This window comes from Grus americana, chromosome 9, assembly GCF_028858705.1.
Source record: "Grus americana isolate bGruAme1 chromosome 9, bGruAme1.mat, whole genome shotgun sequence".
In the NCBI taxonomy this organism is placed as follows: domain Eukaryota; kingdom Metazoa; phylum Chordata; class Aves; order Gruiformes; family Gruidae; genus Grus; species Grus americana.
Window position 1 is genome coordinate 22,751,693 of NC_072860.1, and position 14,051 is coordinate 22,765,743.

Here is a 14,051-nt window from a genome sequence, read left to right on the forward strand (position 1 = left end):
CACTTTTTCTAACTCTGCTGGAATTGAAGGCTGGAATGTAACACCATGTGATACTGCTGCAGAGCTCACTTGCAGTATAGGCAAAAAAATTCATCTTTCTTTATCATCTTTATCAGCTTAGCAGCTACCCCCATACTCATGAAAGAGCCTGACACTTCGTCCACCCCAAGGCCAGAACAGCATCCTCCCCCAGATGGAAAGACACCAAAACTCATACAAATGGGGAAAAAATGGTTGTCCTGTCCTCTCTGCAAGGACTCTGTTGAAAGTCCATTGGAGCCCTTGCAATCATCTCCACAGTGTGACTGTATTTGGAGTAGCTGCCCGGTGTACAGCACAACAGATGATGTTCTGTAGGCATCCCTGTTTCCTGGACACGTTGCCAGATGCTTGTCCATGGGAATGGACTTCAGTGCATAAAGGTTTAAGCAGAAAAATCCTTAGGGATTTCATCGTATAAAGTTTTCTCCTCCAAAGTTTTTATGGGCTGAAGTTTTATATCTTTAAAGACTTTACCCCATAAAAATCCAAGAGGATAATAAAACAAATAGCATCTATGTCCAGGGTCAGTAGCTTGGGGAAAAATAATGCTCTTGGGTAATAATAATACCCTCAGTAGCAGTATTGACCAGGAACTACGGATCTATTCTTTTCCCCGTTGGATGACATTTTACCGTTATTGCCCTCAGAGCTAGTCACTATTTGCATGCTGTGCAAAGTAGCCATGGGTACATGGCAATGCAGAGATATTATAGGTGTGACTTTGAACTGTTCTTGAGGATGATAAAGCCAAAAGTGAACTTTGCAGGCAGAATACAGAGCTCGTCTAGTCCAACTACTCTCGTTTTCATCTTGCTGCCTCACTCCATATATTTTAAATCTGAAGTGTATGGATACAACCAAAAACACATTCACATGCTCATATTAATCCAGATTAGGAAACGGCTGCCGACCTCTAGAAAATCAGCAGAATGCCCAGCATCTCGCAGAAAATAAGGCTGACCTAATTCTGTGCCTGTATTTACACATGAAATTCAGTAAAACTTGAACAAGTAGGCCTCTGCTTTTTTTAAAAACGTGCCTTGGAAAGCGAGATTAGTACCATTGTTTTGCTACTGATCCACTAAGGGCCTTGAACAACAAGATAATTAAAGTCCATAGAAATATGAAATCCTAAAATCACTTTCCTACAAATCAGTGCAGACTGGTAAGTATTCCCGCAGGGAGGAATGGGCACGGATCCACTCATGGGTCCCTGAGCTTTTGGCAGGAGGACACACTTGCTATTTTCTGGTCTGGTACCTCCAGATCTGTGGCATTAACCATGGATAACACGGCTGTGCCTGTGGAAAGCTGGAACTCCTCACCAGGGGGGAAAGTTATTACTGCCCCGGGTGGCCATGATACTATTACACACATTTGAAGCTTGTTAATTTTCCAGGGCTAAATACTGCCCACTCCAGACTGCTTCCATTCCAGTAAATGCAGGATAATGGGCTGACTAAATATAGTAATCTAAAATATAAAGAAATCCCCAGCGATGCCCTTGGCATCCAGGCAGAGCATCCAGTGTAAAAGCACTCAGGGCGTGTGTATGGCAGCCTATCCCAATATCTGCTCGAAGCAATTATAGCATCTCTATGGTATTTCTGCACACCCCATACCAATAAACAGGATGGAAATAAAATGGCATCAGACCATATCAGAGGACCTGTTGTCTAAAGCCATTAAGGAGAAGGACATAGATACGTAACTGATTGGCACTCAGCCTTCCGTCCTGGGTTGGTGGGAGCAGTTGTCAGCTACACAAATGACTCACGGAGGCACACTATGTCTTGGATAATTTGACATGGGTGGAGGATATGCTGGAGAACAAAAGTGAGGACTTGTCAATAAAACACCAAGCTAGTCCCATGATGATACTTTCTGTGAATCACTTCAGTGTATAACGTGAACTGGGAGATTCATACACTCTATTTAAAAATAGGTATCTTTTCCTCTCATGCCTTTCTGACCATCTCTATTAACCTTGCGTTAGCACTGTCACTATTAATCACGTTTACACTTTTGCCAAGATACATTAATGAAGCCTTGCAGTTCCCCCGGTTTCCAGAAAGGGTTGCCCATGTCAGGAAGACAAAATCTTTGTTAGCCACAGATGCGGCCAAAGTAGCCCTGAATATAGTCTTACCCAAACGCCAACCGAGGAGGAACTGCAGCTCAACGTCCCTTGGACTGATGGATGTGAGTACCAACCAAGGCTGTTTCCAGGCTGGTAGCTCCTCCTGCCACTTCCAGCACCAGTTCATTGGGGTCCACCGAGTGTGAAATCCAGCTCTCCGCCTAACAACAGCACAATGCATCATTTGAGTCATTTTTAAGGGATGACATGGTTCATAAGCTTCGTGTTGCCCTCTGTACAGGAGTGAATTTTACTCTTAATGCAAATGGTGTTTAAATGCAATATTTTAAGACTAATATTCCGTATAGACACAGTGTCTGATTCATGCCAACTCAAGGGGTAATATGAATGCTTAGTATTGTTTAACCAGCTCCCAAGGACTGAATAAAACTCTCAGATGAAAGATGTGACCTTCAGAGAGCATGGAATTACTTTTTCTTTTCATCTAAAAGATAATTTATCTAATACTTTTCTCCTCATTGAAGACATAGGCTCGCTGCACTGAAAACTGTTTACAAATGTTCTTTCTCCATTAAATTGATTTTCTGAGTATAGATAGGCAGTGTTTTCTGGAACTAATTTAAATTCCCCTGTAATTAATATTCAAGACCAAAATATGTTATCTTTGCATGACTGTGAAAGTAATTATTTTTTTTTATTTTTTTTTTTTTTTAACTAGCCGTTAACCAACATGAAATGTATCATTTCTTTGCCTCTTTTAGACTATGATTGAAGGATCCATAACTACAGAAGAATCATTTTCGGTTATGTACACACCATTTGTGACAGAAGTCAAGGCTGACAAAATAAACAAGATAAAGGACTTGTTTGCTAAAAAGCACCCTGATTACACGGAGCACATATATACAGGTAACAGCAGATTTCACATGCTCTTAAGCACCGTATACCGTTTGTGTGTGTGGCTGACAAAAAAAGTTTGAGAGAGTCTGGAGCATGAGCCTTTATATTTCTACACTTCTGGGGGCAAAAATTAACTTCTGAGATGTGCTCTATGATTGTACACGGTTTAGGTAATGAAATCAGTACTTAGGCGAAGCACAGACTTTACACTGCAAATCCCCATAAAGATATTTTTATCCATGAAGCCTCGTGTTTCAGTTGTTGAATTTCATTATTGCAACTAATCTGCTGTTCAAAGGCAGACTTGCAGTGTATCGTGGTGGCAGCGAGACCCTGGTTCATTCCCATCTCCGTGGATTTCCATCAGTCCCTGATGGTCATCCCTGCAGCAGGGCCTTCGCTTTCCAAAAATACCCTCCCTTCTACGAGCACTAATGGACTGACCACCACCTTTGAGAGCATCTCAGCTGCAGGGATGGGACTAGACAGCCAGATTTCCTTTACCCTGTTGGAGACAAGTAGGATCCAGAGTGAACAAAGGCTTTGCAGAGCCCATTGTCTTCTCCCGGTAGGGTGAACTCAAATAGCATCTCCTGGAGTAAACAGACACTTAAATTCTAGTGACCACAGCCTTGTTTCAAGAGGAATGGGGCTGGCATTTTGGCAAAAGAGAGGCAGGGGGATAAAAGGCTTTTCTTACTATCATTAACCTGGTGACTTGGACCATAGCTGACCCTGATAATGCTCAGCTTTGAGTTGGTGATTGAGAAACGTAAAGGGAAAAGTACATTTCTCAGGTCAGGTTCTGGAAAGCCTCTATCTGCGTGTCACAAACTCAAGGTGTAGCTCACCTCCAGCAGGGTGGTCCGAAAGGCTGAGATGCTGCCCGCTCCCCGGGAGAGTTACACCCAGGTCAGAGATGATGATGGCTCATCAGAGATGATGCAGCACTGCTGAGCCCCAGCACTCTGCGCGTAAATAAGGCTTCCAAAAGAAAACACATTGTGTCTTTGGGGAGAAAAAGAAAATCCATTTGAAAAACACAAATAGGAATTAGGAAACCAAGTGTTTACCACAAAACTGTGCAAATATTTAACACGAGTAAACTTATTTTGTTTGGTTTTGTTTTGCTTTAGGAAACCAGTGTAAAACTAGATCGCGTTTTGCAAGTTGCAGACCACCCGTGTATTGGGTTTCTGGCAGTAGCTTTAGGGTTGTTCAAAGGGAAAATGAGGACTTATCTATCACAGAGGTGGTAAAATCCCTGTCGACCGTTTACTTGCTGATGTGACTTTGTGGAGAATTTCCTGGGACAAAAGTACTGGCATTAAAAGAAGCATAAAATAAAACTCCCTGAATCAGGTTTTTAAAAAAAAGATAAATTCATACTTCACATAACCCCCTCAATTTACAGCCAGGGTGAGACTTTCAGGAGCACATAAGCAGCAAAAGTGTGCAAGTGTTGCACTGAAACTCACTTTGTGTTCATAAATCACTGAATGACTCTGAAAGTGTCACCATTTTCTTACTCCTCCTAATAAGGAAAAGAAGGGGGGGGGGGGGGGAAGAGGTAAAAGATCCCAGTCCTAGAGTACTTTAGTCAATTATAAAACAGATTGAATAGAGCCGGTTCTGCCTTCAAATATGGTTGTTTACAAAAAATCTATCAGTTAAAAGAATTGCTTCAATTTTACACAAGTATCTCTGACTTCAGGCTCTGGGATCACTGAAGTTTTAAGGAATGAAAAGAAATAGATTGCCAAGAAAAAGCAGTGTATGTATCAGGGGTTTGAGAGCGCAGTGGTGTGAGAGGTCTCACGCAGGCAGGACTTTTCCCAACCTCCCTCCTTTCTGTCCCGGAAACTCTCACAGACACAGCAGACACGGCTCCTTTTCCTACACTTGACGCTGAGATAAGTCACAACAGTGTCAGGTGAAGTCAACCCAAGCGGTAGGAGTTACTCAACTTATCTATTCAGATTTGACCTAAAATCACACTGCTCACCAAAAAAAAAAAAAAAAACCATCACAAGCAACAAGCTTAGCTCATTGTCAGTGTGGTGCCACTGAGCGTTCAACCTGCAGGTCTGTATCTTGCACAGGTGAAATTAAAAATATGAGCTAAGCCCCATTTCAACAGTGGGTGTGAAACACCAGACGTCTCACGCACAAGTTTTTTTAAATAACCTTCCTATTCTGTAACAATCATCTGTCCAATTTTAGTCCAAGTTCTGCTAGAGCGTAAGGACTGAATTGATTTCAAAGTTTTCCTTATTGTCGAGGAAAAGGAGCAGACGCACATTTAAATCCAAGTCTACAATGCCGTTTGGTGCAAAATTGAGAATCCATCAGAAGCAGAACATGCTTCAAGGGAAATATCAGGTCCACTCGCTTTGATTTATATAGGGGTAAGTCTGGCGAGCTCTGAGTGGGGTTCTCCATTTGTCACTGTGACCGCACAGCCTGGCATCTTAAAAGCAGAGCTCGCTGAAAACAGAGCACTCCTTTGTGAAAAGTGACACTGACATTCAATCTAGGTTTATTTTTTGCAGGGGAAGGGGAGGGAGGAAAGGACTGGTCTGGGTCCCTAAGCAAAGGCAGTTGATACAATTGCTCTGAGCATCTGTCCTCGCCGGGATCAGGGCAGACCGACCTAGTTGATACACGGATTTTTGGCAGCGGCAGTCACAAACTCTGGCCGAGCCGCAGCACAGGCTGTCACGTGCTGGGTGGATCAGAAAGGACGTGCGGGAAGCCTGGGGTTATGGCGGTGGTGATGGTAACAGCACAGATCTGTAGGAAATCAAACCTCATAAATTCAGGGGACAACGAAACAGCTTGTTTTGCAGTTAAAAGATCAGGATGTTATGTTACTGAAGTGTTGAGTTATTAATGCTTTGGATGATCAGCATTGAAAAGTGCACAAGTAGGAAGAACATGTTTTATCTTATGCATCAGCAAAATTTAAGCTGTTCGTGCAAAAGGTTGCAAATTCTGGAATTTCAAAACCCAGCTGTAGCTGGATGGGTTGGTTTGGTCACCTCTGTTTTGGCAAGCTTTCTGGATTACATTTCACTCCTCCTTAGATTTCCTGTTTTTTCCTCAAAAGAAATAACTTCTCTTGCAACTGAAGAGAAACCTGACGTTATTGTCATTATTTTCCATTCCACATTCCAGATCCTCATGGAGTTCACATCTTGCCGCAGACGGCTGAGTGGCCGTCCCTGCCTCCCCAGCAGTACTTACTGACTCTGGGCTTCAGAAACAAACATATTGGAAAAACCTTGGAAAGGTGGTCAAGGAGAAAACTGCCAATCTTTTCAGGTACGCCAACCTGCTTGATAGCTGTGATAGCTCAGGGGTGGCCTCCATGGTCCTTGCTAAGTGAGGGGGGTCGGGGGGTTTCTCAGGACCTGTTTCTCTGTGTCTGCAGCCCTGACTGTCCAGACAGCTCTCCCCATCCTCCTCTCTCCTCTTCCAGTTTACCCATCATCTTGCTAGAGCCTCTATGGAAAATGTATATGAATAAACACAGTATATGGTTTTGTAATTTCATTCCCTAGACCAGAAAGCACCTTTCAGTCCTCTCACGAAAGAAGAAACAAAAAGATACTGGGATAACACTGGGAAAAAGATCATTCCAGTAATGAATTTTATAAGAAGCACCAAATTAACTGTGAGTATAAAAAAATCACTTTCTGGTGTGCAGTGCGTGCGGCGGCAGAAGCCTCTGTGTGTGTGAATGACATGTGCTTTTTGGTGGGTAATTCATTCTGCACGTGCTCCTCCTGTGTCCAGAAATGCTCAGTGAATTGCATTAGCAACAGAGTTCAAATGGGGTTTAGATACTTTTGAAAAGTAGCCCTAATTATTTAACAGTGTACGCAGTTTATTTAAAATCACTTTGCATGCAATTTTCTCAAATCTTTATGGCCTATTATATCCCTGCTTCACATAACCACCAAAACTACTCGCTCTATTTAATACTCATAGTATAGTACACATATCACCAGGATCTCCATCAAGAGTTAATAATTGCTACTTGAAGCATTTCTAGTGATTTAGATCCTGATCCCTATGTAGTGAAGTATGTGAAATAACCTTCAAATCTGTTACAACCATATTGAAGGTATATTAGTTAATTCTACTCCATACTTTCCGCAATAATGTACACAGCTTTTTAGCACCATGGCTTTTGATTAGCACAAAAGGTCAAAAATCAAATTTGCATGTAGACTAGACTGTTTTAATGCAATTCTTAAATTATTCTCCTGAAAATAAGTAGAAGAAGCCTCTCCTCCCCAGATTGTAAATGCTAATGTTAACGCTTTTTCCCTAGCAATAACAGTTTTTTAGTTTTCTGTATGTTGAGGGAATCAGAGCCATTTCCTCGTCAGGGGTGTCTTAGCAAATCACAGGATTTATATTCTTAGGTTTTGATACCAGATAGGAGGTTGACAAAAACTGCTACTTAGCAACCCCTAGCAAGGAAGAAACATTAGCTAGATATTTGGGGAAGCTATATCTCCTTTACTCTCAGAGAGCAGCTGCTGAAACAACAGTAAGTGCTTGAACTCACATGCTTAGTGGGAGGTAAAGGTGCTTAGTGCTTCGCCAAATGGGTGCTCATAAAGCATCTGCGTCGGAGCGAGGCAGGTGGAGCAGGCTGAGGGCAGACATCCCCAAGGAAACACACAGCTGCTTCTTTCCAGTCCTTTCCTGAAGCCACGTGCTATTGGCTTCGGATGACCAAAAGCCCAAGTTATTGATGTGCAGGCTAATAGAAGTGGCATCTTCGGGAAAGTGAAATATCTGTTATTGCTGTGTGCATCGCACTTTGAACAGTTAAGAAGCTAGAAGTGTAAACAGACAGTGGGTTGGGTACTGTGTGCAGAATAAAACTCCGGTGTTTCTGAAAGCCTCCATTTTTTTTTTTTTTTTTTTTCTCGGCTGCACAGTTCTCTATTTGGGTATAACATCGAGCTTTTAGAGGTGAGAGTCCTCTACATACTTCTAAAGAGTATCAGGAGGAGGAAAAACTTTGAAATCTGTTTTCCTTTGGATTCTCTGTAACTACCCTGTTCTGTAAATGAATTCGGAGGAACAGGACCACACAGCTCAAGCAGAGATACATGGTTCAAGCAGAGACACATGGTATTTGGTATCCACGGTACAGGAAGAGAAATCAAACTGGTCCTGTAAGAGATGAGAGCAGAGTGGTGTGTTAGGATTGCTCAAGCCAGTCCCCACGAGCTGTATGAATTTACCCTGCTCCTACACAACAATATTTTCTACCAGCTCTAGACCTCACCTCGTACATTGAAATATTCTTGCTGGAACAGAAGAGGGCTCCCAAAAACACAGGGTGAGATCCCAGCACCACTGAAGTCAGCAGCAAACTTGCCTTTTTATCAAGGAGGTCAGCACAGCATCCACATGGTTTGGGCAAGGTCTACCCAAGTGCCACCTCCAGCCGCAGCAAGAACGGGACGGGAGGTCTGAATTGTGGTCCTGTAGATTTATAACCAGCCACCAGCGGGTCAGTATGGGAGCTTTAATGGAGATGAGGAAAGCCCCAAGATAGAACAAATTATCACTAAGTTAGAACAAACAGCTGCCAATTCCACATCCATTATCAGTGGAAACATACTCACTTTCCCTTCAGCTTTCATAGCGTTGAACGATCCAGACAAGATGGAACCTCTGACCCAAAGAGCGAATGGCAAAGGCAGTTATACCTGATAATACAGATAGGCACAGAGCCAGAACTGCTCAGCTACTGGTGATCAAAATCTCTTTATGGCCCTGGCAGAGATTTGGCCACTTCTGCTTCCTTGAAAGTATTCCAAAATTTTCTTCAAGCTAGAAATATGATTCCATCGTATTTCCGTCACACACCAACTACATCAAAAACTTCTGCAAGACAAACTTCAGATATAGACTCTGGCTTCACAACTTACTTTAAGATGATAAAAGAATGTATTTGGTTTTTAATAGAACATTCATTTCTGCTGCCTTCTTCATTTACAGATGCAAATGTACAATCCAGAATGCTTGTCCTAATCAGAATTTTTTTTTTTTTTTTTTTTTTTTTTTACAAAAAACATCTCAGTACTGAAGCGGAGCTTATTAAACCATGACAACACTTAATATAAGTCAATTCTGCCACCTCAGTTTTGCAGCTACACAACCTAGAGTTAATTATATGATTTATACACTCACCACTGTTGGTAAGACATGAAGTTAAAGGTTAAAAAAGCAGAGCATTTTCTATCGGCCCCCCTTCTTCATAAAGAACAGGCAGTCCCATTTAAATCAAGGGGACATTTGTGCATTGTAAAACAAGAAGCATTTGAGAAAGAATGTCACAGTCTGGTCCCCACACAGCATCTGCTGCTGCTGGTGGGGAAATGCCATAAACCTCATCTGCCCACAAGCACAGACCAGGATCTGCCCAGAAACACACACTCTGACACAAAGGTTATTTTATTTGCCTTAAAAAATATATATGTCGGGCTTTCAGCTACTCGTATTCCAGTCAAGACTACCAGCGCTGACAAGTGGTTATTCTATCAAGTGATTTCACTGGGGTAATTGCTGCTGCTTTGTACACACCAAGTTTGCCTTTCTCCTGCTGCAGTCCCACGTCGACGGCACGTGATGCTGCTTAACAGGAGAAACAGTGGCCAGAGGGCCTTATTAGACTGCTCGTATTATAAAGGTGAGCAAAACCTACCATATGATTCACAGCGTGATGCGTACATTTACAGATCTCGCCGTTTTGTTGTCTATTTTTTAAGTAGAGGGAAAGTGTTTACTACATACCGATTTCAGCATACACATTTTCTGGAGGATACCAAGGGCATTAAAGAAACATTATGATGGATTTTTTTCCACTTGTTATTACAATACACTACAGAGCTGCTTGGAAGGCATAACTTCATTCAGATTTTGAGCTGAAAAATAGTGGTAAAGACTCCACAATAGAAAAGAAGAACTACTGGGGGGCATTCCGGACTTTTGCAAAGTGGTGCTCTTAAAGCTGATAAACACGCCACATGTATCGGATATGACAGATCCTGCTTTAAATCCAGGCTGACCAGCCACTTTGCTTTTCTTTTTCTTTAGCACTCAGCAATTAAACTTTGTTTATAAATAGATGTGGCATAAGGGATGACTCCTTTCCTGAGTATAAAGAAAAGCAAAAAGTGGGGCTATCATCCCAAAATTCTCAAGACATGAAAGGACACATGATTCACTCCTCTCACATGCTCTCCAGCTCCTTTTTGCAACAAAAGCCTGTCCTATCTTTGCTCTGGTTGGCAGTGCTGGGTATTTAGCAATAGCAAGTAAGCTCAATCCAGAACAGGCTGATCTGCTTTTTGTAGGTGCTTTTTCATCCTGAGGGCAGAAGAATGAGGATGTCACAGGGCTGATCCTTGGGCGTCAGGACTTTATTTCTCTCCTAGAAGGAAGGTCTATCAAAGATGCCTCTGGGGATAAACACCTTTTGGGGGGTTTTTGGTTGGTTGGTTGGTTTTTTAGTTTAAAGGGAATTCGTGCAGCAAAATGTTTTGTGGGGAAAGCCATCTCTTGGGAGGACCCCTGCCTCCGGCAAGACTGCCCATTACAAATAAAGTCCTGAAGAGAAATTCCATCAATTGCTCATATTTACTTTTTTCTTTAAATTCTCCTTAGAATACCAGACAATAGGGGTGAGGCCCATCCAGAAACTAACAGCATCATAATTTAACCATTTATTGTCTTAATACATTACTGAATTTCTAACCAGGATGCAACTGTGACTCCGCGTAACGCATTTGTTGGTCCCTTTACTACCTGATTCCTCAAATGTGTATCTCTTCTCTTTGTTAAAGGAGCCAACTCTTTTCCACTGAAGTCTCCATTTAAGTTTCCTGTTATACTTAACCTTCCCTGTGCCTGCCTGAGCTGGTTTCATCTTCGTCTGATTGCTTGGCCACTTTATTATGTTTTTTACTGCAGCTTAGTAGCCCCTTGAATTCCACTATAGTTCATGTAATTCTCATCATGTGGTTCAGCTCCCCGTGGAATATTTTCTCCTGCCAGAAGCAGTTATTTACTTTCTCTTTCTGCGTTTTTCATTGTCACTGAAACGCCACCTCTGACAACATTCAACCTCCTCTAATCCCTTTAAAAAAACCCTTGCTGTCGGTTATTTTTTACTTCCAACCTACTATAAACTTAAATAGCATTGCTATGTCCACAGAGTGCATGTTGGCACAGATGCCCCATTTGTTTCCCATAGTTAGGTGGCATGCTCTCATATTTTTCTTGAGAGTCAAGCAGAGAAAAAAATTGTTTTCTTTTTGCCTTTACTTTCTTAATCATTGGAGAACGCCCCCCAGCAGACACAGCATGATGAGAGAGGATTTTTACCTGCTTTCTTAGCTGATGACTCAATATTCTCTTAGTGCTTACACAAAAAGGTTTTGGGTGGATTTCAAGAATAGCAGGGGAAAACCTTTTGCTGCATCTAAAATGGTGTGAGACTATTTCATGTTGATAAGAGCTCTCTTTCTCATTAACTGATTGCTGCTTCTTATTTTAATGCACACAGCTCTACCTGGGGACACAGCTATCTGGCTTTCAAACACCGACGATCAGATGGAGATGGGGCTCCATTTTGTTCCCTGCCTTAGTGCCATGCTAGCTAGACTGTCTCAGACTTACAATTTCACATATCAGAGATCACAGAAATCTTTTTTTCTTGCTGATGTGTCCTACTAATGCTAGGTCAGGTCCTCAGAAATGGACTCTTCGAGTGATAAAAATAGTTTGTAAGAAGGTTGTCCTGGTCTCCCTTCTTAGAGGTGGGTCAACAGAAGTTCATGAGAAAGTAGGCTTAGAAGGGCTCTCCTGACTCCTCAAGTCAAATCACCTGCTATTATATACCTTTATGTCACATAATATCCTATTCATAAATTGAGTAATCCATCTTAGAACTAGTTAGGCTTTCTGCCTTTTTTACTCTTGCTGAAACACACTGCAGACCTTCAACCTGAATTATAAGAAGCTTAATTGCCACCCCGGTCTTATTTCAACCTATTTATACACAATGGTCCTTCTGTTATCATTGTCTTTTATCTCTCCTTCCCTTTTCAGTTGTTTTCTCTCTTTGGAATTTAGCCCTGCATTATGTTTATTGAGAAGAATAATAATCTGTTGGCATTTTCATTAATAGACTAATCAAACCACACTTCTCTCAAAAGAGGTATTTCCTACTGGCTGGCTTCTCTGCTCCATGATGCCTGGGTTTAAATTAACCTCTCCAAACACAGCTGACTGGAGCTATCTGCAATACTCCAGAGAACTGCTGACCAGAGCCCCTTTTCCCTGTGCGGTGCCTGATTCTCTCCTGCAGCTAATGGAAATGCCAGCTCATTGGCTCAGCTCTTTCTTTTTCGGTTGCTTTCATATCTGGAGCTCCCAGATTATAGCCGCATTCCTGCCATTAGTGTCCAACGCATCGTCTTTTTATATTCTTTTACAATTATATTAGGTGTTATATTAAAAGGGATAAAATAAACTGTACCAGAATTATTTGTATTTTTCTAGAGTGAGAAGAAAATGAAGGGTTTTTTTCCATTATTATTCTCAGAAAATGTATAGAAAACAAAACCAGCACTGTTATTAAATTCTTAGACTAGCTACAAGAACTATGTTGATAGCCATTTTGATAACACTTGGTGCACAATCAGCATGCCACCATATGTAACTGCCAGAACAAAGGTCTGCTAAAAATACTGGAAGTGGTTTTGAAAATTGATGCCAGTTCTTGGAATTTCAGGCACTTAAATACATTCAAAACCCTGATTAGATGAATGGAAATTTCACTCTGAAGGGCTGAGCATTCAGATATGCCACGGCTACATCTCGTCGGGAATCTGGGCCAAATTGCTTTTGAAAATCTCAGTGGGGCGCTTATTTGCATTTTTGGCATCAGAATAGTTTTGAAAATACGGTGGCAAGGCTGCCATCCATCAAACACTTCAGCAGGTGCTGAGATTTTATGCAATCACTTGGCTGAGTTTCTGTATTCACGTGCTTAAAAATTCACCATGTGCCTAGCTGCCTGGAGGATCAGAGACCACCTCTGCAGGTTTTAGTCCCTCAAGGTTATATATTTGAAAACTATGGATTTGCCTAGTCTGGAAACAAACCATAAGCTGACACACTGCACGGTTCCCTCAACCTCTTCACTGAAACTTTAAAAGCAATCCATAAAAGTCAGATAATATTTAACAGAGGGGATTATGGAAAAGCCATTTCCAAATGAGAAAATTGCATTCGTGTTTGTTATCTGCTGTCTCCCCTTCACATATATTATGACTACATGTTTATTTTTATAGTACTACTAGAGAGATTGTGGAAAGTCCTCTTTTTTTTCCCCTTTATAAAGATTGTCAGCAGCATTATCTTAAAGGTGCTGGATGCCATATTGCTTATAGCATTACCGGCACAAATACATACGATGATAAGCCTCAAGGCATAGAACTCTAAGGATAAGTATGTTTTCTGCGCCTCTCCTGTAACCCACTTGCTTTTGCTGAGAAAACAGGACAAGCTCTGTGCGTGTTCACGTGGGATAGAGAAGTTGCATTACGCCAGCCTCCTCGGCCGTTTGCAGAGAGTGCAGGAACAGTCCCAAGTGATTAATCAAGCGATGGCTGAGCTAGCAACCGTTCCCTACCTGCAGGACATCAGTCAGCAGGATGCCAAACTGGTACGTTTTTATTTCTAACACTTGTTTTGGCCTTTAGAGGCAGGGAGCCAGGGAGGGAAGGGTTGGGGCAGAGCACTGCACTGCAATTTGCTCTGGAAGTCTTTCTTTTTTTTCTTTAATGTGCGGACCTGAAGTAGTTTTAAAATCCTACTGCAGTGCCTTGTCAGAGGAGGTGCTAATCACCTGCAAGGATGACTTTTATAGAACCAGCATGACTCATCTGTAGGCATATTTTTAAAACCT

The 14,051-nt window shown here is 41.8% G+C and overlaps 1 protein-coding gene across 1 annotated transcript in view; it reads left to right on the top strand.

Annotated features, from left to right (window-relative positions):
* The window catches only part of SPATA16 (spermatogenesis associated 16), a 97,155-nt gene that overhangs the window by 65,152 nt on the left and 17,952 nt on the right, over positions 1-14,051 (top strand). The window contains 4 exon segments of the mRNA XM_054835506.1: positions 2,905-3,052; positions 6,221-6,367; positions 6,607-6,719; positions 13,644-13,808. Coding sequence (XP_054691481.1) covers positions 2,905-3,052; positions 6,221-6,367; positions 6,607-6,719; positions 13,644-13,808 — 573 coding nt within the window.